The sequence below is a fragment of the Cygnus atratus genome, chromosome 2, assembly GCF_013377495.2.
Source record: "Cygnus atratus isolate AKBS03 ecotype Queensland, Australia chromosome 2, CAtr_DNAZoo_HiC_assembly, whole genome shotgun sequence".
Taxonomy (NCBI): domain Eukaryota; kingdom Metazoa; phylum Chordata; class Aves; order Anseriformes; family Anatidae; genus Cygnus; species Cygnus atratus.
The window spans coordinates 6,301,410-6,328,607 of record NC_066363.1 but is presented as its reverse complement, the minus strand read 5'-3'; the positions used below and the strand labels follow the sequence as shown (position 1 = coordinate 6,328,607).

General features: G+C 43.7%; 1 protein-coding gene across 2 annotated transcripts in view; it reads left to right on the top strand.

The window, feature by feature from the left end:
- The window catches only part of ACVR2B (activin A receptor type 2B), a 90,949-nt gene extending 73,833 nt beyond the window's left edge, over positions 1–17,116 (top strand). Inside the window, exons 3-11 of one of the 2 annotated variants that reach the window (XM_035554378.1) lie at positions 2,160–2,269; positions 3,614–3,765; positions 5,098–5,241; positions 6,324–6,467; positions 7,309–7,457; positions 11,734–11,848; positions 13,535–13,673; positions 15,585–15,715; positions 16,882–17,116. In XM_035554378.1, coding sequence (XP_035410271.1) covers positions 2,160–2,269; positions 3,614–3,765; positions 5,098–5,241; positions 6,324–6,467; positions 7,309–7,457; positions 11,734–11,848; positions 13,535–13,673; positions 15,585–15,715; positions 16,882–17,076 — 1,279 coding nt within the window. In that variant the 3' untranslated portion in view covers positions 17,077–17,116. Of the gene's footprint in view, positions 1–2,159; positions 2,270–3,613; positions 3,766–5,079; positions 5,242–6,323; positions 6,468–7,308; positions 7,458–11,733; positions 11,849–13,534; positions 13,674–15,584; positions 15,716–16,881 lie in introns of both variants that reach the window. The other variant, XM_035554377.1, reaches the window with a different exon arrangement.
- Positions 17,117–27,198: the final 10,082 nt, after the last annotated feature.

Here is a 27,198-nt window from a genome sequence, read left to right as displayed (position 1 = left end):
TTTGAAATAAAGGTTAGCTTTAATTAAATAAGGACTGTTTAAATCGAGTCTTTTTTTTTTTTCCCTTGAGTGCCCTCTTCAGTCTTTCATGCAGGTAGCGTCGCATCCCACGATGGCAAAAACAGCTTAAAAGATGATTTTTGCAATCAGCGGTGCTGTATTGTTGCCCTTCCCTTCTCCATCTGCGGCACCTTTGTGCGGGATGCTGAGCTCCTGGGTGCTGAGCTCCTTGGGCAGTGCACCTGGAGCTCCCTGCAGTGTCCCCTGCATGCGGGACATGGCCCTGCTGGGCCCTCCTGCAGCATCTCTGGGCTCAGCACATCAGCAGCACTTGGTGTTACAAGACAGGCATGTAACTGTGTCACAGGAAGGTGACAACTGCAGGACAGCAACAGTCGGGATGCTGAGGATGAGGGCTCCTTCCTCTGCTCCTTATATTAAGGAAACCAGAACGCGGCACACGTGCATTGAAGGCTGTAGAGGAAGGGGACTGGTTAAAAATCAACCGGGTGCTATTTGTTTATTTACACAGCCCCACCGGAGAGGTCGTGCTCACATTCCCTTGAAGAGCACGTGAACTGCCTTGAAATGTGCTCTTGCTGCCATAGAAAAATGTGTCATTCTCTCCCACTATATCATTTTTAATATTTGCGAAGTATAACATGTCAGATGTACCTGGATGGCTGCCCTGAGCGCGCACCAACTGAAAGACAGGGATAATGAATTGCAGATGTGGAGCAGGCTGTTTTCACTCATTAGCTTGATTTCTTAACCAACAGATTTAGCAAAGGATGTGTTTGCTATTGAAGACTCCAATACTGATGCTTTTAAATCCAAATGGCTTGTTATCTGATTTCAAGGAAAAGCATCTGGAAGCATTGCTTAACTTGTTGAAATATCTGTGTCCATTTGAATAACTCAAATAGCTGCTTTCTTTGAAGTTGAAAAAGAAAAAGGCCCCCAAACCAACCAAGTGCTTCCCAGCTGAGGCCTGGCGTGAGGCATTTCAGCTAAAGCTGCCTTTTTTTTTTCCCCTGAAAGGAGTAAAGTCCTGACAACTACCCTGCATGACGATTTAAGAGAGCCCTTTCCATCCTCCTCGTGGCATTAAGTCAGCGATACCACAGAAAGGGAGGCTTGGCATGGGTTCATAAATGAGTAATAATGTCAAACACATATGATTGTTTTGCTACTTCCTCCGAGTGGTTGAAGGAAGGAAGTTATGCATATAATTTAGCTGGTCTTCAGGAAATAGTTTGATACAGCTCTCTGCAGAGAGCAGCTCTGCAAGCGGAATAACTAAAAGCAGAGGGCAACGCCGCGAAAAGTGGCAGGGAAGGGAAGTGGGTATTTAAGAAACAGAAAGAAAGAACTGCTGGAGCCCTGCAGAAATCATCTCTTCTGCATTGATCTGTGGGAGAGGGAGGATGGGGGGAAGTGGAGTTGCTCTGGCACGTGGAAGCCCCCTCACGCCTTGCAAAACGGGGAGGGAAACAGCGCCAAGAAGGCTGCCTTGATAAAGAGGAAATCAGAAACGCGAGGGCTGCAACCTGAATTCCTTAAAGGCTTTCGTACAGGTATGGGATTTTTTTAAAGGGGAAGGAGATGGCACTTGAAGATAAAACTCAAAAAAACCAACAAACTTCCAGCCTCCCTCCTGCCTTCAGCAATCAGAGGCACTGCAGGTGTCTTGCAGCGCGTACAGTTAGGGATGCTAACACCTGTGAGAGCAGTCTTAGCACAGCCCTCTTCATACGAGCTTTATGGCACAAGCTTTAATTGCATGCTCAAACACCTCTCTCCCCTGGTAGCATAGGTACAGGCTGCAGGAGAGGCACAACTCAGGATGCAAGGCACCTCTCCGTTGTTTTTTTGCTTCTCATTCACTTAGCGGAGCCTGCTGTTATTTATTATTCACCATCTAATGCCTTCAGTACATATGGAAGCATTTGTTTCCTTTATGGCCTTTTCAAGGGTCCCCGCTATCCACTGGGGTATGTGAGTGCCGGGTTTCCTGTAAGCAGAGCCTGCCAGGCTGTGCCGGCAGGACAAGGCATGTGGAGAAGACGATTTTGTGGGATGTCCGCATTTGCTCCCAAAGACACGAGTTGGCTGACGTTGTTTTTCTTTGCTGGTGTGCGTGTCCCTCCCTGACGCAGGCAGGAGTGTGTAGCCACAGAAGAAAACCCTCAAGTCTTTTTCTGCTGCTGCGAGGGCAACTATTGCAATGAGAAGTTCACCCACTTGCCTGAAGTAACCGGCCCAGAAGGTGAGTGACTGCTGTGGATGAGGAACTGGGGGGGTCTCTTTGCCTTGACCCAGTTTGTGATTACTTTGGGTTGCTGGATGCTGAGCACAAAAATGCATCTGACAGGACGCAACTTGTCATTTGCTTACAAACTTCCCAAATTCCCTAAGGTTCTTTAAGAACAGTTTTTTAATGTAATTTAACTCTGGATAAAGTGTGTTGTACCAACACTTCGTCCATCACTAGTGAGGATAGGGTTTTCTTGGTGGTGGATGTTCACAGTGGGCTCTTACAAGCTCTCAAGGAAGAGGTCAGTGTAACTTACACAAGGGGGATCAAGACTCAATCTCTTAAAGGCATTTTGACAGCTACTTCTTAAATTTTCATTTCACAAGACTCCAAAAACCTCGGGCATCCAGAGTTTTTGCTTTTTATTGGGTGAAACGCGGTGTTGTGTTGGTCTGAGGATTAAAAGGAATGGGTGTGAGGTTTTGGATGTACTTCAAGGAGAAAAAAGTCATAGTCGGTCCTGCTTTAGAGGCTAATAGAAAAGTGCTGGTTCTTTTTGCCGTAGGCTCACATTCAAGTATCATTCAATAAAAATTATTAAAGCAGGTGTATCTTTTCCGTAAGATGATTTCTTTTGCTATCAACTACCTGCATTTACTGAGATGTTCCCAGAGACCATTATCAGATTTTCCTGGGCTTTCCTGTTAGGTTTTTAATTGTTTACATGGTTTTTATTATCTCCTGTTATTAATGTACCCGTAGCAACCTAGTAGCAAATATTCTTTCTCTCACAGTTTTTTTGTTTAATTTGGCAAGTCTTGCTATTTTTTCCTTCCCTGTCTCCAACATAGCAACATGGCTCCATTTAGTATTCCCATTGTTTGTGTCTCAACTGCACTGATGTAATTTGGAACAAGAACTACTGTGGGAATAGTGCATTTGATTGTGGCTCCTGCAGCACTTTACTGAAAACTGACGTCTTGTCAATCACTGCACAAGGCAAAGCAACTCCGTGAGGGGTTTCATGCTCTGCTCGATTCATATCTTCGGAAGGGTTAAGAGGAGGAAATTTTCGGCCTTTACGTATCCCAGTAAGAATGCCCATCTTAAATAAAGGTCAGAGGGAAGCTCATTCTGCAAAGTGTGCTTTGGACCACTGGACTGTTGGTAATAGCAGTATGGAAAAGAGTAAATGGTGGAGCCTTGTGAATGGATGTGATGAGACATGCCACTAAGCCTTGTTGACTTTGGAGCAGAAGAAAGGACAGTATTTGGTTATGTCTGGACAGGTAGTTCACGGTGTGGTTACGCTTCTAAAGGGTCCTTCCCCATGTTCTCCTTGATCTTTCCTCACAGTCATATACGAGCCGCCGCCACCAACGCCCTCTCTGCTCAACATCCTGGTGTACTCTCTGCTCCCCATTGCTGTCCTGTCAATGGCCATCCTCTTGGCCTTCTGGATGTATCGGCACCGCAAGCCCCCCTACGGGCACGTCGACATCAATGAGGTGAGGAGAAATTTCTGGCTTCTCCAAGTCGTTTCCCTCTGTTTGTACATTATGGAAGGCACAGAGGCTGCTCAGTGTATCTACAATACTGACTGGTTCAGGTTGGAAGGGACCTCAAAGCGCACCCAGTGCCACCCCCTGCCATTGGAAGGGCACCCCTCCCACCAGCCCAGGCTGCCCCCAGCCCCATCCAGCCTGGCCTTGGGCAGTGCTGGGGATGGGGCACCCACAGCTCCTCTGGGCAACCCATTCCAGTGCCTCACCACCCTTACCATGAACAATTTCATCATTTTTCTTCAAATTTCACACTTTTCAGGTAGCCTAACTTTTCTTCTCCATCTTTATGAGGTCAGCGCTACAGTCGGCCCCATGACAGTGTTAGCACCCCCTGTGAGGCTGGTGGGTTTAGACCGGGTTATCACCATTTCCAAAATTCCTAAGGGATGGAGTTACACAACCCTTTTTGGTGGCAACTCGTCCTCCAAAACCGTCAAACCCATTGCCTAATTTCAGCCAACTTTGCGGAGGAGTGGAGATTGTAGAGATTAGAAAGTCCCTATCAGTTTTATGGGGTGAGAGGAGATGTTTTTTCCCTGTTGAAGCTCAGTTTTTATGAGCCACCAGAGAATGCATGCAGGAGGTCATCCTCACAGCCCAAAGCCATCAAGAACTGGTCTTTGCTGGCTCTGCTGTGCCCTGAGCCTTCTGGTTTCTTCTGAAGGGGCCAGCAGCTTCCTCTGCCGTCTTCCTCTGCCCTGTACAGACCATGCTGAGAGCCTTTCAAAGCTGAAAGTAGATAGGACAGAGCTCCATTGCCACATGTCGGGGCTGCGTTGTTCTCCCGACAGATACTATCTTTATAATGCTGACAGACCTGTTTACTGCCCATTGCTAGGGCTATGGGAAGCACTCCTAATTAACTGCAAAGCAGTTGGAGGTTTTAGGTGTATTTTGCCGTTGGGTCACAAAGGTGAAAAAGTTCCTACTTTTGGCAGGAGGTAGCCTTGAGGTCATCAGTGTTTTACAGCCCAAAATAGCCGTTGCTTTGAAAACACTGGAGAATTCAGGTTTTGCCAGAGGATGACAGGCAGTGGTTTGACACACAGAGTGACACTTGAAGGCACAGGTTGTTATATATGTTCTGTACAAATACCCTGCAAAGCGAAATAGGGAATTTAGTGCTGCTCTTGCTGTGAAGAGCACATCTCAATAATTTGGATTAGATAACAGGCCCCTTCTTCACTTCTCTTTCCCCACACACAGCCTCTCCATTCCTCCCCCTTTGTTCTACAGTCCCACTTCAACTTGCGACAGTGTTTTTCTCTTGTGCAGGACCCCGGCCCACCACCTCCTTCTCCCCTGGTTGGCCTAAAGCCTCTGCAGCTCTTGGAGATCAAGGCAAGGGGACGCTTCGGCTGCGTGTGGAAGGCTCAGCTGATGAACGACTACGTGGCAGTGAAAATCTTCCCTATTCAGGTGAGAAGGGCATCACCTTCGGTGCTCACTTGAAGAGCTGTCTGCCAGTGCTGAGACACTCCGAGTGCCTGTGGAGGTGTTTTCGAGACCATTACAAAGATGTATTTGGGTTCTTCTGCTGGGGGAAAGAGTTCAAGGACCCTCCCTCCCCTATACTTTTCTCTGTGTTACCTCATTACCGAATGCTTCCTGCGGTAGCTGTTGCTGCAAGAAGGGCAAACAAGCACATTTTGAAATCCACGGGATCACTGCAAATGGCCATTTTGTTAAAAGCCGGTCTGCAATGCCCGAAGTGCACAAAGGACCAAATCCCTGGCTTTGTGTGTCCTGCCCTGGCACACAAATCCTAAACCCAGACCCCAACCTAGCAAACAATTTTCAGCTTACAGAGAGAGGCACAGCCCTGGTACTGTGCAAGCTCACAGCACTGCAGCGTGTCTCTCAGCTCACGTCTTCCACTCCAGGAAACCTTTGAATGCTCCTGACTTGACTCTCTAGGAATGGTAAATGGAAAGAGTAGAGCAATCAAAAGTCAAATGAGAGAAGAATGACTGAAACGCCTTTGTGCTCCTCTGCTACCTCCTTATTTGTTAATTTTTTCTCCCTGTATTTGTTGTCATAGCGTTGCTAAAGGAGATTTGCACATCTTCTGTCCATGCCAGCTGTGACCTACTAGTAAATATTCAATAGAGCCTAGATTAGATTTTGCAGTCGTAACAATTACGGCTACAATGCAGATCTGGGTGCTGCATGCACAGGCTTTATCTCTGCCTTCTTTCTTCGGAAATCTTGAGAAATGTTATTTCTCAGTGAGGTTGGGCAGGGGGGTGGAATCTAAACCCAAACATGCGCTTTAGGAATAGCCGAGGATAATTTTGGAAAAGGGAGACCGAGAACAGCAACTTCCATTCTTCGTCCAGCACCTACCCTTTAGAAAAACAGCCTCATTTTGAAGGGATGCATCACATCCTCACACTGGAGAATGGCATTAAGAGGAACATGAGCAGCTCTGACTGAGCTGAAGGAGCTGTTTGCTTTAAAAGGAAGAGTGATCTTTGATGGTGCATTTCTCCCTGCTTTAGGATAAGCAATCTTGGCAGAGCGAGAGGGAGATTTTCAATACTCCTGGCATGAAGCATGAAAACCTTTTGCAATTTATCGCAGCAGAGAAAAGAGGGACAAACCTGGAGACAGAGCTCTGGCTGATCACAGCTTTCCACGACAAGGTAACGTATCGTTGCACATACATTTGGGGAAGGCAGAGGGCTGGCTGGGCGTGAAGCAGCAGCATTTGGTGTCTAATATTCTCCCAGAAGCTCCGCCTTGGTCCAGTTAGTCTGCCACTGGTGGTTGTGGAGGGCTGCTCCTGCTCCCCTTCTTCAAAGGCCCTTCCTTTAGCTTTCAAGGCTTTCCTGCACAAACACACAATGAAGAAAGGTGGGAGCTGGGGAGAGAGAGGTGGTACAAAAGGCCATGGCTCCTGTATGCCGTGGTTGCCGTCTCATAGCGCACGTAGATCCCAACCCAGCCCTTGCAGATAGGCTTTGTGTTTGCTTTAGAAGCTCGGGGCATACCTCCTCTTTCACGGATTGCTTTAGTTATCAAACATGACTAATACTTAAAATAAAACAAACATGCACAAATCGGGGTTGAGCCAGCAGCATTATCCCTCTGTTTAATTCAAGGCCTACTGAGTCAATCATTTCCACCACCAGCTGATACCATGCAACATCTTCTTGCATGCAAGGTTCTCCCTTTTCCTAAGCTGTAAGACTTGCTCTGTTTTGAGACCATTTTGTCCCTTCCTTCCCTCCCCTGGCAGATGAGTAGACTCGGGGCTTGTTTTGGAGATCAGACACTTTCTGTGCTGTCAAGGGCTCAGAACTCATAAATGCTTCTGGTTTTTATTTCTCCTTCATTTTCACTTTTACTACTGATATTTTTCCCTCTCAAATGAAGGTTCACGTTTCTCAAGCATTGACGAAAACCATTTTCTAAACTGATGAGTTTACACATCTGTCCATAGCAGAGGCTGTGGTTAAGAACATGCGATGTCCTGTTTTATAGGGGTCTCTTACGGATTACCTGAAGGGCAACATCATCAGTTGGAATGAGCTCTGCCATGTTGCAGAAACCATGGCCCGTGGCTTGTCCTACCTACATGAAGATGTCCCTTGGTGCAAGGGTGAAGGGCACAAACCTGCTATAGCACACAGGTATGGCATCTTTTGTGGACGCTTTTTAAGTTCCCTGTTCAGATACTCGCAACCTCTTTGAAATGATGCTGTCAAACAGAGGAGGAGATTGTGCTTTTGAAAGTAAATGCCTTTTAGCCCCCAAAATCCTGTGCTAAGACAAGAATTCTTTCACCTGCATCTGAAATGGCAAAGAGCAGGTAATCAGCACCTTGTTTGTGAAGCAGTATGTGTGCTTGGTGGTGGTTTATGGCAAATGTCTGAAGGGCAGGCGCTTCCCTCTGCCCCAGCTCTTCTTTTGATGTGTATGAGGAAGGGGAACCTGGTTGCTGGAGAACCTCTCCTGGCAGGGATTGTGCTTGATGAGTTACATTATAATCCGTGTATTTGTATGGCTATCTGAAGGTTTGGACCGTATTCTTCCCTGCGTGTGTTAGACTGATAACTCCACTGTATGTCTTCCCACAGAGCTTTTGAGTGTTTGGTTTTGATGAGAAAAATGTAGAAATGTAGAAAATAGCTACTGTTTATTTTTCACGGTAGTTTTATGGTGCCCAAATCTTGCCAGGGTGCTTATGAGAGACAGCAGAGGAAGGGCGCTGTGCCTCCAAGACCTCCCTGCCCACATATTGGGGCAGCAGGAATCCCAAATGAAGGGGGTGAAACCATCCTTGTTGCAGCAATGCTTGTCTTAGCCCTTGCACATCCCTGCAGTCCCACGTCCCTTGCCCTGGCTAAAACCTCGTAGATTCACAGAATGGTTTGGGTTGGAAGGGACCTTAAAGATCATCCATTTCCAACCCCCTCACTACCGAGTTGTTCGCCAGCAGCATGGCAGGAGGGGGAGCTTTCCCGAAGGGATTTGTGACGGTTGTGTGGCTGCGGATGGTAATCCACAGCCGTGCTCTTCATCGAGGAGAGACTTAAACCCTGTGCCCAGCTGCAGCAATCTGCATCCAACCTAATGGGGCCGTCTTCCTATACGGCAAGATGATCTCTGTTTTTAAAAGGATGTCCCGGCCCCTGTGGGCCCCCCCGAACCTTAAAGTTGGTGGGAGCTGGGGGCTGGTGAAAGAGCCTGCAGCTGCCTTTGTGCTGCTCCTGGGGCTGACCCCGTGGCCCTGACATTTGTCCCCATGAAAATAAAGGCTGCGGTGTATGCATGAAAATTCCTGAGGGTGGGGAGCAGAGAAAAGCTACAGAAAGGCTTTAAAGCAACAGATCGTGCTCATTAGTGTCCCCATCCATTTAATAAATGATAAAAGATGGAGAGCGTGCCACTCGGGTGAACTGAATACATTCCTACAGAAGCGGGATTTCAGGACACTGTGGATTTTCCTTGGATTACTCCATTCTTTGTACTGCAAACAAACAAACAGTGCTGAATACTTCTTAAAGGTGGGGCGTCACTGAACGGGTTAACACGATGCATGCGAAGATGCTGGAAGGCCAGGTTAGGACTCCCTGAGTCGCTGCTCTGCAGACTTTGAGCAAACTCCTAGGACAGTGGCCCCGGCACAGCAGGATGGAGGTTATGGGATCGCTCGTCGGTGCTAAAGTGCCCCCACGTGGAAGCTGAAAATAAAATCTCTGGTGTCTAAATCAGGTTAACGCACCGACCACTTGTTGACCGCTCGCTCCCTTGTTCCCTGATTTCAAGGATGACACTGAAAAGGGTATTTTCTCCTTTTCAGGCCACTTTTTTACTAGCAACTATTTTAGGGTCCTTACTAATGGTGTTGGTGGAATTCTCTTGGGTGTGGGTTGAATCAAGCCTTTCTCCCAGTCCTGGGTATGTTTGCATTGAGTTCACTCTTGCCAGCTCAGGGTGTTTGTGGAAGGAAGGAAAAATGGGGACATTTATAGAGATATGGGGGAAAAAAGGAAGCACAAAAGGAAATCCCTGCCTTCCATGTGTAGATGTAGCAGGTAGCTGTCACATGCCCCAAGGGCGGTGTGGGTGGACAGGAACAGCAAGCACCCATACAATGATCCTGCTTTACATTTCACTTCACCTGGGAAAGGTGTGGCTCAGGCAGAGTGCTGCACAATTTCCGTGCGGTCCCAGCTGAGCCACTGCTTTGTGAAATCTCGTGCACAATCTGTACCGTCCTGGAGGGTGTAATCCCCTAACGCTGACCGCTGTCAGAGCAAAGTCATTTATCTGTGTCATTGGGCGATGGCTGCTTTCTAAGCCTGTGGGCAAACTGCTATAGCCTGGAAGCAGCCAGTCTAGTCTCTAAGATGGCAAGTAGTAGGTTAGGGGTGTTTTCAGGTGTAACAGAGATGTGCAAATGTTTTGCAGGCTCTACAAGACTGCCCTGTGTCCCTGGAAACCCCGTGGCCACAGCAGGCAGATTTCTGCTGGGGGTCCCTGCCTGTATTCATTCCTCTCTCAAGCTTCACAGCTGTAAGGGAAATAACCCACTTCCCCCGTGCTAATCCCCGAGCCAGCAATGCCCATCGTGCTGCAGATAGCTTGCTATGTTGCTGCACTCTGGCCAAACCTTCTGATGTTTTAAGCTGAGAATCAGGGTTGGGTGACACAGGATGAGTTTTGCACATGATGCTTTCTCCAAGGCCACAGGCAGCAGCTCTTTTCTCTGGTCCAGCAGTTTCTCTCTTCCCAAGGAATTTTGACAGGTCTCTCTAGCGCGGAACAATTGTATCTGCCCTCATTAATTATTTTGCGCAGGCCTGCAATGTCCTGCAATCAGCAGGGTCACTGAGTGAATTGGTGATAGGGAAATTATAATGCTGAGCATACAGGACAATTGCCATCTGCTGTCTAAGGTCTGTAATTTAATTATATTGCCAAACATTCCTTTTCAGATGAAAATGTGGGAAGCCCAGGGAACGAGGCTGGGCTGGTTAGTCATCTCGGTGCCATCCAACCCCACCTCCCCGGCTCCTGCAGACTCACCTGAGCTGCCCCGAAACAGCAGTGCTGCAGCACAGAGCTGACCCAGATGTCCCCTTGAAGTCATCTTCAAGCACAGTGCCATCCTGTCCGCTGCAAAGGCTGACACCCACTGGTCAGCTGCGTGGGCTGATCCCGGCAGCTCGTCTCCGTGGGGGCTCACCCCCTCCCCTGCTTGCTTTCCAACCAGGGGAAGTCAGTCCTGCAATTAAAGCAGAAGTGTAATAGAAGACTGTGGCTGATTCCCAAGGAAGGCTTGGTCCTGATTTTCTCTGTTTTAATGACACGTGGGAATAGCTCAAAGCTGCATCAGGGGCTGTTCATATTAGATATTAGGAAAAACTTTACTGAGAGGGTAGTTAGACACTGCAACAGGCTTCCTAGCAAGGTGGTTGATGCTTCGTGCCTGTCAGTGTTTAGGAGACATTTGGATAATGCTCGTGCTGATGTGTTTTAGCTTTGGGTTAGCCCCGAAGTAGTCTGACAGTTGGACTTGGTGATCTTGGTGAGTCTCTTCCAACTGAAACTGTTCTGTTCTGTTCTGTTCTATTCTATTCTAAATGGGATGAATATGTAGCCCTTTCTTTCTTCCTTTGATACCTCTTGGAGGGGATGGGAGGGATACGGAGTTATCCGGTGGTGCAAAGGCCTACACAGGCTGTGGGTGGGAAACTCATTATCTGGATTTTATTTTGCTGGTAATTTCCTCAGGACTTCTGCAGCTTGCCTGTCCTGAAGCTGTGCTTTCTCTCCCTCCTTTGCCCCACTGCTTGTCCCTGTGCCCTGCTTCCCCTCTGGGCAGGGAGAGGAGGTGGCACTGCCACATGGCCGGGCAGCGCATCGAGGACTGATCACACTCCCCCGGTACCCAGGGCTTGAGGATGCTCAGGGTTATGTGCCCGAAACATGCTGTAAAGCACCCTCCTGCCGAGCGTGAGCTCCTGCAGAGAGCAGGGCTGGAGACCTTCACACCATGTGAGCACAGAGCTCAGAGAAACTGTTTGCCAGCACCCCCATGACACCACCGCTGTGGCAGTGCAGCACCGATGCCACCCTTGGTCACGCCTCTTTCCAGCAGGTGATGGCAGTCAACAAAAGCACCCAAGAAGTGCGTGGTCGGGGTCAGGGTGGCAGCAGTGACCTCAGCACCTTCCCCGGGTTAGGTCTGGTCCCAGCCCAGCAGCACGGGGCTGCCTGGTGGCATCTCACGGACACCCAGCAGCAGGGAGCAGCTGAATTTGCCAGCTGGGGAAGGAAGGAAGGAGCTGATGCCACCCAGGGCTGCTAAATGTAGAGGTTACAAAGTGGTGTGTTGCTCTGTGATTCAGACTCGTGCCGTAATAAACCCTCCTAAACTCGCTTCTTGGCTCTCTCTAGGGACTTCAAGAGTAAAAACGTCTTGCTGAAGAACGACTTGACGGCAGTGCTGGCCGATTTTGGTCTAGCTGTACGGTTTGAACCTGGAAAACCTCCAGGGGACACTCATGGACAGGTAATCTTTATCTTTAAAAATAACATTGTAAAAAGTCAGCTTCTCGTGCGTAGAGGCGGTTTGTGCAGATGCAGACTGGAGGCAGGGAGATTACGGGAATGTTTTCCTCTTCCTTGCGTAATTCATATGGGGGAAAGCACCTTTTTTTTCCCTTTAGCGTGACCCTGGAGAGTGAGACCTAAGGAGAACGGGAGCAGCATGCACCCCTGAGCCCAGCCGCAGCTCTCAGCCCCTGGCCCTGTGTGATGGGAACCCACCCCTACATGCTGGTGCAAACATGACATCTCCCCTGTCCCCCCATGCACCTTTTCCTTGCAGTGTCTCTTCTGTGCATTTAATTTCCTCCAATACACGCACTTTCTGTACAAGTAGAGGTGCAATCTGTCCTGGCCCTGGTGGCAAGCGACTTCTCCCTTCAAACACGGGACGTGATGACTCTTTTATTGCCTCGGTATTAAACATTAACACTCCTAAAACTGTAGAGTTGTTTTCAAGAATTCAGCCAGGCTCGCTGCCAGGGTAACCTTTCGCAGCGGTGAACTTTGCGTGCTGGCTTTGCGCTGTGTGAACAATTTCCTGCGTTTTGATCAGTTTGGGATTTTCCACCGGTGAGCTGCAGCGAGTGGCCCCTCACCGTGTCTCTGGGCAGGGGTGCAGCAAGGGCAGCCGTTCCTCCGGGCACCTCCTGGGTTTTAGGAATGCATGTCTCCAATGCCATCTCCCCTTTTTACCCTTACCTCAGGTTATCTCCTCACAGCTTTCCTCATTTTTGCCACCTTTCTTTGGATTTTTCCAGCATTTCCCGTGCTTTCTCACATCTACGTTTCCCCTTCTGCCCAATTCCTCAGGTAGCAGTAAGATCAGATGAGAAACCCCTAAAGAAAAATATTAAAAGGCGTTTCAGCTCCCATATTAAAAACGTGCTTTTCACCTTGCTGTGCTCTCCTCTCTCCTACATCATGGGCTATGATTCTGCCCCGTACATAGCCATGAATATCTGAGAAGTTTTGTATGGCTCTGCCTGGGCTGAACGCACCCAGGCATGCTATGTGGTGGGGAGAGGGAGTCTTTTCCAAACCACACCCTGGTAAGTCAGGGCAGGGGGGATTTGTGCTTTACCATTCCTGCGGATGATTTTATCCAGGGCTCTGAAACCAACACCTTTTCCTACCATTTCAGGATACATTGATTTTACTCTTCTTCTTTTTTTTTTTTTCTTTTCTTTTTTATTTTTCCATATGTATTTTTAGAGAAAGGGAATTGAACTTTCAGCGGCTGCAATAACCAAGTCTGGCTTGACCTCGGGGTGTTGTGTGTGTCTCCAAAGGCAGCGTTTTCTCCTCCAGCATGTGCTGCTGGAGCAAGATGCAGTGGGATGCAAAGGATTTCATCCCCACTCGCTGTGCCTCGCTGCATCTGAATTAGACCTATAGCGTACGCTGAATGTATACGACACACGTAGCCATGCTCTTTGGCTTTTTTCTTCAGGTAGCTTATCTAGGCTCAAGTGAGCTTAATGAGAATCGGTGTCAGAAGAAACAGCTCCCTTTTGGTTGTCTTTCGAGCGAGGTACAAATTTGGCAGAAGTAGCCTTAAGGCTAATGAAAGCAGCTGTCATTCATCTCTGACCAACGGAGGCTGACGGACCCAACTGGAATTTAACTCGAGCTGTTTCTTTCTCTGTAGGTGGGAACAAGGAGGTATATGGCTCCTGAAGTGTTAGAGGGAGCAATCAACTTCCAACGAGACGCCTTCCTGAGAATAGACATGTATGCAATGGGACTGGTATTGTGGGAATTAGTCTCCAGATGTAGAGCAGTTGATGGTAAGACTAAAGATCTGCCCCAGGCACGGCTCTGTTTCAGCATGGTTTGCTGGCTCAGAGAACGGGCCTGGCTTTGTTAAAAATAAATAATAATTAAAAAAATAATAATCAATGGCATATTCTTATTAGGCTGCTAGCCTGTTTTTCATTTGCTTCGTTTATAATGTAAGCTGTCATTTTCTGTGGATAATAACCTTTGTAGTGTTCAAGTCTCAAAGTGCTTTTAATACCATCAAAGTTCACGGTGTCCCCTTTCACAGGGGGGTTTATCCTAAAATGATGCTGCAAAATGGGTCATCTTTTCTGTCCAAGTAGCCCATCTGCTTTTGGTTACATCCTTGCTATTTGCAGGACTTTGCCTCTGGTCAGGGAAGCTGTCGTTTTGTTGTACTATCTCCAAAGCTGCCTGCTCCAACTTCTACTTGTGTAGATATGGGTGCTCTGGACTGAATATCAAGTTTGTGAATTAATAGTACCTTACCTGCACTTCAGACATTGATGTTAATATTGTAGGAGCACAGAGGAACTTGATTATAATTCGGATGTGAGCCTAGGAGTGTGGTTCTTCAAAAAGTTCCTGTCTAACCAGATAAAATGCCAGAGGAGCAGGGACGTAAGAGCATAGCAGGGTGAAGCAGTTGTACCCAGGATCACTCCGCAGGTCTCTATTAGAGGCAGCAATAAGATTTCTCAGTTGAGCCCCCCCAGATATCTATCTGGATTTTTGATTTTTATTTTTGTGATCCCCTTTCAACTTTGCTTTGGAAGTAGCTGGCCAGGATACTCCAAGTGTCACACACAGCACCTTTAAATCGGAGGGAAGACTTTCTTTGGGCTGAGCGAGAGTTACGCCGAACCCTATCCGCACTTTTAGCTCAGAAGTGATATTGTACAAAACCTTATTTAACAGATCTGCTGCATCGTTATGGTCAGCATTGTTGACTTCATTGACAGACAGGCCTTGTCTTGCTCATTGAAGTTGAAAGGCAGTGAGTGTAACTTCAGAAACAGAGCATTGACTCAATTCCAGTTGTAGGCTAGTTCGAGAGCATGGTTGTACTATCAGTAGGTTTGGCTTGGAGATCACCACTGCAGCTCTTTATAGTCTTGATTCCTCTTTGAGGAAGAGGAATGGAAGGTCATGAGCATTATCGTGCCATCTGTTGGAACAAGCACTTCAGTTTGTTTTACTGACTGGCATTGTGTCTACAAGAATAAGCTGTTTTAGTGACTGTTTTTTTTTTCAGATTACCTAAACATAATTTTCTTGGTGTCACAGTTCATGACCAGCGAAAGTGGTCGGTTCTTTTATTTTATTCTGGAAAGACCCTCCTGAATTACTCCCACTATTGCAAGAGGTCACTTTTCGCTACTGAGAAATCATAAGTAATGCCACTGAGCACCCTGAGAAAGCCCATTTGTTAAGCTGGGCTGCGTTTTTCTAAGAGGGCATCTCCACATTGCCAGAGGCCAAATGACATTTCAATGATCAGAAGTTATTGCTGCAGTCCAGGGTCTGCACTGGCACTCAGAACAGTTTTCTCATTCTTGGAGCCCAGAGCAGTTCACAGCCGTAACAGGTATAACGAAAGCATTCAGAAATCATTTTGCAGTGAGGAGCTGGTACCTGGGACAAGTGCATCTGGCTCTACCCTGTCAGGGCTGACAAATCTATGAACAAGCCAGATGACAAAGGAAGAGATTACAAGCACTGTAAATGCTTGACCTTGCTAGTCAGTGCCTAAAGTGAAATTATGCTCGTGCTGAAACCTTTCTTTAGGTTATTTTGCTGCAGTGGGTTGAGGTTGCTCTGGAGCCACAGCTTGTGCACGAGGAAGATGTGGCTCTGTGGAGGCTGTGGCTCTACAGAGGCTGTTTCTGTACTAACCCGGTCCTTTGCTTGCACTTCAGGTCCGGTGGATGAATACATGCTGCCTTTCGAAGAAGAAATAGGTCAGCACCCATCCCTTGAGGACCTGCAAGAAGTGGTGGTTCACAAGAAGATGCGCCCCGTGTTCAAGGATCATTGGCTGAAACACCCTGTAGGTCTCTCCTGGTTAACGGGGGAAGTTATTTCTTGCGTGAGGGGCACAAGGGATGCGGTTATGCATCATGTGTTAGCTTCAAAGGGAAAAATTGCAGGAAAATCTTCTAGTGATCTGGCAGGATTGAGGTGCCCTGAGGCACAAACTAAACTGCAGGTGACCTTCATGTCTTCGCCACTCCCTGATGCTGTCCTAGCACAGTGGCCTCCTGCAGAGAGAGTCAGGGAACGAGGGCTTGCATGGCACCTTCACATTCCCCTTTATGTTTGTCCCTTTTTGTATTTGGAGGGTAAACTGGCTGATTAAAATCAGACGGAGCAAATAAATGGGGAATGTGTCATGGTGTGCTGTGCATTTGTTTAGTAGGACTCATTTAATATGATTAAAGAATGGAAAATAAAGTCCCTTTGATATTGAAGAGAGAATGATCCATACCATCGGAGACATGTTCCTCACAACCCAGATAGCATGCAAGACTTGAGCAATTTTTTGAGGAAAAATTAATTAGAAGTGAAGGCAAACAGACAATGAGGTAAAATGCAGCATGGGTTTCCCAGAGGTAGATAATTTCAAATGAGCGTTTTTAATAAAAGAGCTGATTTTTCAGACTGGGAAAGTGAGCAGATCATGAAATCTCACAGGGCTTCAGTAAGAAGCTAAATGCCTCTGTTTTGGCCAAACTGCTGCTGTTTGGGCTAGATTCAGGTGTAGTAACTCGTTGCCTAGACGTCAGGGAGAGCTGCTGGGTGTAGATAGAGTTGACTGTTCCAGTTTCTGGATGAGTGGGATTCAAATATGAGCAGTGCTCTTCCAGCAGTGTTGGATTCAGGTATTTTTTGGATATCTACAGAAGTGATTGCAAACAAAACAACTGCTTCATAGTAACTGATACAGAACTGCCAGCTCTGGTGGTGTTATCATGGGAATCATGGCTTGTCTATTAAGGCTTTAACTGCTAAATCTCGTGATATACTTTGTTATTAAAAAAAAAAAAGTACTTTTGTGTCTATGAAAAAAGCTGGATATGACCAAACCCTACAGCCTTAGAAACCAGAAGCTTAGAAAACGAAAACAACAGAGTGAAAGCAATTTTTAAAGCTAATCTCATGCTAATTTGCGTACCACGGAGAAACGATGCTTAGCTTTTCTTTCATTCTCCACAGGGCTTGGCGCAGCTCTGCGTGACCATCGAAGAGTGCTGGGACCACGATGCGGAGGCTCGGCTCTCGGCGGGCTGTGTCGAGGAGCGCATCGCTCAGATCCGCAAATCCGTAAATGGCACTACCTCGGACTGCCTCGTCTCCATCGTGACGTCCGTCACCAACGTGGACTTGCCGCCCAAAGAGTCTAGTATCTAAGTCCTGGTTCACATTTGTCTTTCCAGACTCAGTGGATTTGAAAAAAAAAAAAAAAGAAAAGAAAAAAAGTTTTAAAGAAAAACACACACAAAAAAACAAAACCGCAAAAATCCAACAAACACGTGAATGCAGCTGCTATTTTATCTTGACTTTTTATTATTATTGTTATTATTATTATTATTATTTTTTTGGATTGGATCAATTTTACCAGCACATTGCTCTACTGTATTAAAAAAATGGACATTTCAGCAAGCATTCAGGTGCCGACTAATGAATGCAGAAAAGGTGCAGGTACCTCAGAACCTCAACAAACTCACTTCAGTTCGTTTTTTTTTTTTTTTTTTTTTTTTTTTATTCAGTTTTCTGGGTTTCTCTTGATCGGTCTGTCTTCTGAGCGGAGCATCTGTGACATAAAGGAAAATCACCTACCATCTTAGAAAATGCAATGCTGCAAACTGTGGAGGAAACTTAAGACTGTTATATAAGATTACACCTTCCTCAAAAGGATTTTTTCCCCATTTTGTTTCGGTTTTTGGGTTCCGTTCTGTTTTAGGGTTCTTTTTGGAAGTGAGCTTCAAAAAAAAACAGCAGATGTGTCTTTTACGGATCTAACGGGTGTCATTGTAACATGGAAAAAAAGTAACTGGGCAGAGAATGTTAATTCTTGGTGGTAGAATTGAAGGGGGGAGCGTAGAATAGGGGTGGGGAGAGTGACGTTGGACTTGGCAGCATTTGGGGAAACATCATTTGCTATGGAGCTACTTCTCAGGTAACCATTAGAGGAGAGGAAGGACATTTCTGGGCAGAGTATTAACGGCTGCAGCGTATGGAGAAAGCTGAGTTAAAGAGCCAGTGGCTGTAAGCAAGGCGCTAGTTCATCCTTCCTCCAGCTTCTGGGGCTTGGGTGGTTAAAGAAAAAAAGCAGAACTATGATTACCTTTTGTTTTTCAACTCTGGATAGTAACGGGAAGGATGCTTTTAAGCAGCATAATTGGAAGAGGTGGGAAAGTGCCTTCTCAGAAGCACTTTGGTAAAATACTGGAACATAGGAAAAAAATTTGCATCTCGCTTGAAGCATGAGTCATTTCAGGCAATTTGGCCTCGGGGTTGATTATCTGCCAGCCCAAGCCACCGGTGCAGATGGTGGAAAGAGGAAAAGTGTGAAAACTGGCTCTGTAAATTTTTTGTTTTCTTTTTAATTTGGGGTTGTAGGGAGGTGGAAATTACCTGAACCAGTGGCAGATGGCTCCTGTAGCATCCCAGAAGCCTAGGAACTGTACAGCTGCAGACTGCCGAGGCAGCTGAGCAGCAGCAGCGATTCTCACGGCATCTCGCAGACTGGTTTCTTTGACGCTACTTTCTCCTTACTCTGTGACTAAACTCTTTTGTCTTCAAGTGGTGCATATTCTAAAATACCGTTACTCTTATTATGCCATAAACTCGCTCTAGTCAGTGAATGTTCCTAATGCTGCTGATTCAACATTGAAATATTTTTTTAATTTGCAATACATGCAATGTTAAAAGAAAAAAAAAAAGAAAAAAAAACACAAAACACACACACACACACACGTTACGTGGCTTCCGAGGTTTAAACTGAAAAAAAAAATTAAAAACTTCATGACCACAGACCACCTCAAACCAGAAATACCTCAGAATTTTCTACTTGTATGAGTTTTATTATATATTTTGTTAGTTGTGTTGTCTTGTAGTAAGTATATTTTAATGTAAGTTGGCTTTTATGACAAGGGAGTTTTAAAAAAAGAAAAAAAAGAAAAAAAGTTCCAAAATCTTTTAGGAAGTGCTACCATTTTTTTGTTTGTTTGTTTTATAAAGCACCATTGTAAATAACTGTATACAGTTGTAGAATAACTGCCTATATAAGGTACCTGGGCATTATTCACTTTTATTTGTGAAGGCTGTTTCCATTCTGTGGTTTTTTGCTTTGTTTTGTTTTTGTTTTTGTTTTCGTTTTGTCTGTTTTAGTGAAAGGACAGTACATCTTTTTATTATTGTTATTATTGTTTTATTTTTATTTTTATTTTTTATTCTTATTCTTATTTTTTTTGGTCTTTGAATATAACATGAATTCTGTGTCTTGCTAGACTGACAAAGTTATGTCCATGGGATGGCCAGAACTTCTAAATTTTTTCTTGTGTTAAGCCAAAATGCAGTCCTGAACTAATCACCCTTTAAAAAAAAAAACATGTAAAAAGTCTGTACTATACAGATGAATTGGGCTTGTTGTCACTGCTAAATTGCCAGTGTGGACCCTTGCACAAATGTAATTTACTAAGCAAACAAAATTGCTAATTGGAGAAAATATGGAGAAAATACAAAGTAAATTGAAATATATCTCTTGAAAAATATAGCTTTAAAACCTAGAGGTCACAAATGAGGACACGGTCCTTTATCTCGAAGAGACATGAAGATAATTGCCTTAATTTGTCTATCTGAATGAAGTCTTAACCTATTCTTTCACGTTACTGAATGTATATTGCATATTAGTATGTACACACATGTAATTGTGTTTCCGTGTGTAGGATTGGAAGTTTCTGTTCCTTAATGTGATTCTGTTGAGAACACCGTGACAAAACCGGACAGAAGGACACCAGTTTGACCCAGCTGATGTCGCTGGTGAGGGCTGACATCTTTGGGGCTGATGCTGCAGCGTGCCTATGCTGAACATTAAGCGTGTGGGTGGCTTTTCTGGTGGCATGCCATCGATCGCTCACTTAACGTTAAGCATGGTCGTAAAGGTTTGCAGGATCAGCGCTTTTCACATTCTAATACATTTCTGCACTGAGAGTTATATGAAAATGTGACTATGTTTTAGAAGTGAAGTGATGTAAGGGTTGGGGTGGAGTCTAGAGCAGAGTTAAGACTGAGTGAATGCTTGTTTCGAGGTGGGCTTGCTCCCATTTCCCCAGGAATGGGAGCTGGTTCACACTGCTGCAGAAAGAAAAAAGCTGTACTGTCTTTTAACTGTCAATATCTGTTTGCTGTTCTGGATTTTTTCCTTCAGCATTATGTATAATGGCTAAAACAGGCTTATTACAGCAGTTGCTTTTTTATCCTGATTTCTTTGAGAAGCTTTAAAGTATTTATTGAAAGTGCCATATGATTTTAATAGCCTTTTAGACAGTCTCTTAAGTCGTCTCTTCTGAGAAAGCATAAACAAAAATTCTCACATGTAGCTTACCTTACTGCGGGGAACTGTACAAACTTTGACCGAATGTTGATTGTATTACCTGGAGTAATGGTTCCTTATAGATCATCTTGTCAGCAGGGTTCAGAAACTGATTTTAAAAACAATTTCCAAAATGCATTTGTGCTCGGTTACAAATTTTAAATGTGTTGGTATGTGTGTCTTGCTACCGCAGCAGAGAAGGAAATCCTGAACTTTTACCTATTTACAAATTTGTACTAGTTTAGCTAAAGTTGTTCTTTTAACTGGTATTTATTTATTTTATTACTGAAGACAAGCTCTGATGAACTTACTGGTCTTTAAACACTTGAGCTGTCAAGCAAATAGTTTCCTCATCGCTAATCTAGCATTTGAACTTTCATTGACAACATGATTTTGGTTTTGTTCAGTATTGCAGAAGCTTTTTCCAGGTCAGCAACAGGGCACATCCATAGGTGTAGCTGTAATAAGCAATTGTGACTCTTTTCCTCTTAATACTCCCTTGAAAACGCTGGATACAACACATCTTATGTTACTTCCCAAACAGTAAATTTCACTTCCCATTCTGATTTTGAGGAAGTAGCTCTTAAAAATTTTGTCGCAGAATTTTATTGTTGAACTTCTTCTCTTGTATAGCAGTTCTTAGGTAAATATTAACCATGAATATCCTGGTAAAAATTCTCTATGACTCGAGGAGCCAGGATTCCCCTCTCTCCGGTCTCACTCCTTTTATTAATTTATTGCACTGGCTGGGTCGGTTTCCTAGGTGAAGGAAGTTTAAGCGTACGTTTTGAGACTGGAAATACCACAGGAGCTAAAATTGCTTTCTTGAGGTGATAGAGCTGTGACTTGCTACTGCAATTGCATTAGTACAGCAAGGCTGGAAACTGTATGTGGCTCCTGTTGAAATATATGTGCACACTCTTAAGAGAAGGCTATTAACTGGTCCAACCATCAGTTAAGTGATACCTGGCCTACTCGTTATTCTGATTTAGGATTTCAGCTAGTCCTGATAATGACGTTTTCTCTAGTGAAGACAAAAGAAAAGCACTTTTTTATTCTGCCTCATTCTTTGGCTGAAATTTTCTTACAGAATAAACTATGCTTGGTAAAGTTACACCTGTGGAAATGCCAAGGTCTTTGTGTTTATGTTTGTTTCAAAGAAAAGGTACGTGAGTACCCCCCAGTAACTCTACTGCATTTTGCTTAGGTCTCGTGATTCACCGCTGTTTCTGTTGTTCAGTTCAGTGGGAGCAGCCTTGGGTCCTCTGAATGCCGGCGTTGCTGGAGTGGGGTTTCCAGGTTGGTTGGACAGGCGTTTGCCATTAGGAATGCTGACCCCCCTTAATATCATAGCATAAAAACTGGAGAGCACAGGTTTTATTCCTCTTGTGCTGCTTTCTAGGCAGACTGTCAGAATTTACCTGTTTTGCAGGTGAGAGATCTGGTTTCACTTAGTCAGGAAGAAACTGCTATGGCAGAGAAAGGTGCTGGTTGATAATATTGTGACAGTGCTGTTGTTGCAGTCCTCTACAAGCCACACTCCCCTTGAGAAGTTGCTAGGCAGGAAGTGTCCCACAAACTACTATCACTTTTACATACAGAATATTGTTTGGTAACACTGTAAATAAAATAGACTATATAATAGAGAAAAATAAGGACATTTTGACTTTTTTACTTTTGGAAATATATATATATATATATTTTAGTTACATATACAAACAAAAATTCTACATTGTGTGAGAATTCTTTTATACCACAAATTATTTTTGTAATGTCTAATATGTTTCTGCAGGGAAAAGGGAGAAAGGTCTGTGTACGCGCAGCAAATAAATATATATATATAGTTTAAAATAAGTGTGCACTACATCAAAGTCTAGAGAGTAGAACAAATTTAGCCTGAAACCAGTGTGAGGAGCAAGTTTGGATGTACTTGGACATGCTTTGAGGGCGGCACTTAGTATATGTTTAATAGGTTATTGTGCATGTCACGTCCCTTCTGCTAAAAATGCTTATTGCTTTTCTATGACCATCTTCAGTTTAACCAGGAATTTTTTTCATGTAATTATGCAAGTATCCATGTGTGAGCAGTGTGTCTGTTGAGATATGCCATGATGCTGCAGTGAGTTGTGAAGTCAGGGTGTTAAAAATTTACTGAGACCAAATAGTTGGGCTGATCTAACTCGCTGCCATATCCGTTTATAGCAGCTGCGTTTGCTGCATTGACAATATGATCTGTAAGGAGCTGTTGCCAGTAGAGTCTTGATAAAAGCATTTCCCAGAAGTTCCTTCTCACTGAAGTGACACCAATAATCCAATAATCAGACTTCACCAGAACATGCAGATGTGCTCTGTGTTCCCAGCGTCAGATTTTACTGTCTGGGTCAGAAGCACTAAGGAAAAGGAACACTGTCACGTCCAAAGTCCTACTTAGAAAAAGAGCATTCCTAATTTGTGTAGCCAATCCAATGTATTCTAAAGGTATTAAAGAAAAAAAAAACAACTTTAAAATATTTTCTTTTCGCTTAAGCTAACTTTGCCTGTTGGACCTAAAAATCACTCCAGTCTTTGGTTCTCTTAATCTCGACAGCACAATGCCGGCAGGGTAAAAGTTAACTGAATAAAACCTAAAACCAAACAATATGTTGTGCTACTTGAAAGCTGTTTTGACAGTGTGCCTTTTGAAATTAGTGCTTGAACGATTCAGAGCAAGCTCCTGTGATTTCTGAATCCTACTTCTCTGTTCTTGGTGAAGTCCTGGCCCTGTGGAAGCCCGGGGCAGAGTTGGCATCTAATTCAGTGGGACCATGAGTGTGTGTGTTCCTGGAGCACTTTCTAAACATACCTGGTCAATACCCTCACTCACTAACATGGGACTTCTTTTCTAATATTCTAGTCTTTGGGTGAAGCTCTGTTCCCTGACTGAAGTAATAACCTAATCAAGTAAGCAGTAATCCTTTTTGTCGGGACACTTCCACAGAAAGAGGTCATACTTGTGTTATGTCCATCCAGCTCTTCTGAAATGTAATGCTATTCTGTTGTGCCTTTATTTTTCCATGTAAAAGCAACTGCTGTAAGCTTTTTTTTTTTCTTTTTCTTTTCTTTTTTCTTTTCGTTTACTAGTTTTTTCTGTCTGAAAAAACACTTTTCATTGCCCAGCTGTTATTTCTGGATGCAGTCTGTGATCCAGGTATTTCAAGAACCAATTACCTCAAACCTCATGTTAAACAGTGTTGCTATCTGGATTCTCCTTGATACTACAATATTGTAACATACACAAACAGGAACCTTGCTATGTATTTATATATATATATCATATACATATATACATGTATGTGCTATATATATATAAATGGAAAGTGATCCCCAAGGACTGAAGGAAAAAAGCAAAACTTTTGTTTTCCAACATTGAAACCAAAAGGGCTTTTCTGAAGCTCTATAATGGCATTGTGCTGGATATATATTAAGAAAGTGTTTTCTGAAAAGTGCTTCCTTTGTTAGCCTTTTTATTTCAGTATTTTAATGGGGCAGATGATGTGATTCAAACTATATCTGCATTTCGGGGCCCATTTTGAAGCAGGGGCCTCTTAATCTTTCCAGTTGTTAAAAAAACAGTAAAACTCAGTATACAACATTCCAGTAAGGTTAGTATTGCAAAACTTTAGCATATTCTGGGAAGACTTCATTAGCTTTTTTTTTTTTTTTTTTTTTTTTTTTTTTGTGTGAAAGGGAGGGCATTGGCCATACTTTTTACTCAACTTTTCCATCATTCTAAGGAACTGAAGTTTAATCAGTAACCATCCTAGTCAATTAAAATTCTAATTCAGTAGTCACTGGCATCTCTGGATTGCCACTCGCATTAAAAACAAAAAAAACACCAAATAAAAAAACAACAACCATGAGGAGGAGGAAATTGGAGGAGGACTCATAGCTCCTGAATGTGGACTAAGCATCAGAACAATTTCTGGGTATCAGGAAACATGTTGGCAAGACCTGATACCTGTTTAGGCCTTTCTTTTTTCCAACTACCTTCTCCGGAGAACCTTCTCATAAAAACAGGCCTTCAACCACAGTTACTTCTCCTTAATGGTACTTTGCCAAAGAGAATTGGGTTCAGGATATTTTTTCTGGAGAAAAATGACAACAACAAAAAACCATTATTTTCATTAACAGTCTACTATATAAATGTCCCCCCAAGAAAGTCTTTTTTTATTTTTTTTTTATGTATCTATGTAACTGATGCACACTACAGTCTTCATTTTACTTAGCCAAAAAAGTAACTTTCTAACTCAAATAGTAATTAATTTAAAGTAAGAAAAGAAATTGTTTCTCTTTCCCCATTTTTTCTCCATCTAATGTTTCTATGGTTATTGATGGTTTATGATTATCTTTGTAAGTAATTCGCAAACGTATTAAAATCTCCCAGAAGCAGGCATTTTGCAATGCTGTTGGCCTTCCAATGGAATAAGTATGATGCAAAAGTGAATGTGTTAGTGGATCAGAATTGAAGGAGGTGGTTACTGCAAACTAAGTAACACTCTTGACCTCTACTCTATGCCATAAGTCCGCACAATGCCATTGTCAATCTGCTCAAACTATCTGCTTATGAATTCTGCATGATCCTCATGATAGAGTTGAAAGCCTGATCTTTCACCTGTTAATATTTTCACATTTGTCCTTAAGTTTGACAAATTTTATACTGTAAAGTTGACTTAAGTACAGTTTGATGTCAATTCTTGTGGAAAGAGCTTTCTGCATGTAACATTAGACACATACAGTTAAACAACACAGCATAGTACAAAACTCACAAGAAAATGTTTTGGCACCAGCAGAAAGAAATCTCACCCTAACCATTTGTCTTTTTAAACCATCTTATTGTAAGTTTTACCAGCTACTTCTAAATTTGTGCTTTATTTAAAGAAATAAAATAAAAATCCTAAGACTTGTCTAGCGTAGTGAAATATGTGTATATCAGTTTTAGGATAAATAGCTAAGTCTTATTACGCTGTGTTACTTAACTTGTATATATAGAGTATACATAAGAGTTTGCAGTAACCTGTTTCTCCAGGATTTCCAGTTTGAATGGATTTAAACTCAAACTATGAGATTACATAAATGATTTAGAAGATTGCAGAATAAACTGAGTGTAAATTACAGGAAGCTCTATCAGATGGTGAAATAATTTTTAAAGAGTCTTTTGGTCCTTGGCTCAAATTCAATAAGTACTGTTTGTATACCAAGATATGTGAAATGTAAATGTTGTAGGTTATATTTCACTCTTGTAGCTATAAAAATGTAGAACAGAGATAGCTTGTACTACTGAGTTAACAAAAGATATACTAAAGTATCCTGTTAAAAAAGTATACAGAGAGTTAAGCTCGTTGCTGTAACCCCTTTTGGATTGAAGTGTGCTGATTTTTGTATGTATATTATATATATATTATGCAAAAGTATATATATAATGTATGTATAAAAAGGCCTAATGCAGACATCCATTGTATTGCAGTTATGAAATGAAGACATTTTGGAAAAAACATTGTATCATAGTTCATGAATTTGCAGTGGATCTTTGTTCCTTTTTACTGTGGTATTTTAGAAATGAGTCTCAAGTTTGAAATTAGATCTGCCAAGTTGGAGTTTTGCTGCTTCAGCTTTGCACTGGGTGTCCGAATAAACCAGTATGAATGTAGTATTTGCCCTGTGTGAAGCAGCTACACCCCAACAGATAGGAGGAAAAAAGCTAGAAAGAACTATTTCAAGTTTATCTTTTTGTATATGAAAATAAACAATAAATTACAAATAATTGCTTCTGTTGTTGCTGCGACGTTAAAACTCATTGCTATTTGGTAATATCTTTGGCATCTATCTGAAGTATTTTCTTTTCATAGAACCTTTTGGTGTTTTAAGGGCATCTCTGCTGCAAAACGAAATCCCTGCAGAGGCATAGCTGAGGCCTGTACTTCGATCCATAGTTTGCAAACCCCTCTAAGGGGAAGAGGGAATTAGCTCAGATAGCTGCGTCCTTTCAAGCGTGTTGCCCCTTGTAGCACCGTGGTAACAGCGCTTCCTATTCCCAGAGAACTGTTCAAATAGAACACTACGTGCACACTAAGCTGTATCAATACAAGGTCCAGTCATACAGCTGCAAGCATCAGTTATGGGGGTTAAGCTAAATCCCAGGACCTTGCCCTAAAGTGTCTTCTCTTCTGCCAGCTTGAGCAGAGAAGCAGAACAGAGCAAGGGACAGTAATCACTTAAAATGGTTCCAACCGGATTTACAAAACCCTCCCCTCTAACACTTTAATGTTTGCTGGAAGTGGAAGTTACACAAACCCTAAGCTGGTTTTAGAGCCATGGTTGATCGGGGGCAGCACACCCCTGCTCACAGTGTGCGAGGACGGCTGGATATTCACTGGTGCAGCTGTTGGCAAATTTCCTGCTGGCACAGTGCTGTGGGGTCTGTCACAGGCGGGGAAATGGCTTTGGTGTGAGGTATGGCTCAGAGCAAGCGTTGGACCTGGAATTGTAATGGAGCTTCCACTCATCGCCTTTATTCCCCCCCCCCCCCAGCTTCAGCTGAATACCCTGAAAGATAACGTGGGGTGGGGGGTGGACATAGAAAAATATTGAAAAATATTTTTTTTAAAAGAGCTTATTATGCTTGTACCAGCATAGTGAGTAATGTAATCCCACAAACGTGAGGCAGAAAGGTGTGCTCAGCTTCAAATTGAAGCATGGCTGGCCTTCTCCAGGCAAGAGATGGTGGGAAGTCCCAGCCCTCATATTTTGGCATTTTTCATTGCTATACTAGTTACTTTTCAACAAAAATGCTGCTTTATTGGAGCCGAGAAGGAAATGCTTACAGGCTTGGATGCCAGTGAGGGGTAAACTTAATAATCATGCTGTCGGATTTACTGATGATGCACCTTATGTCCAGT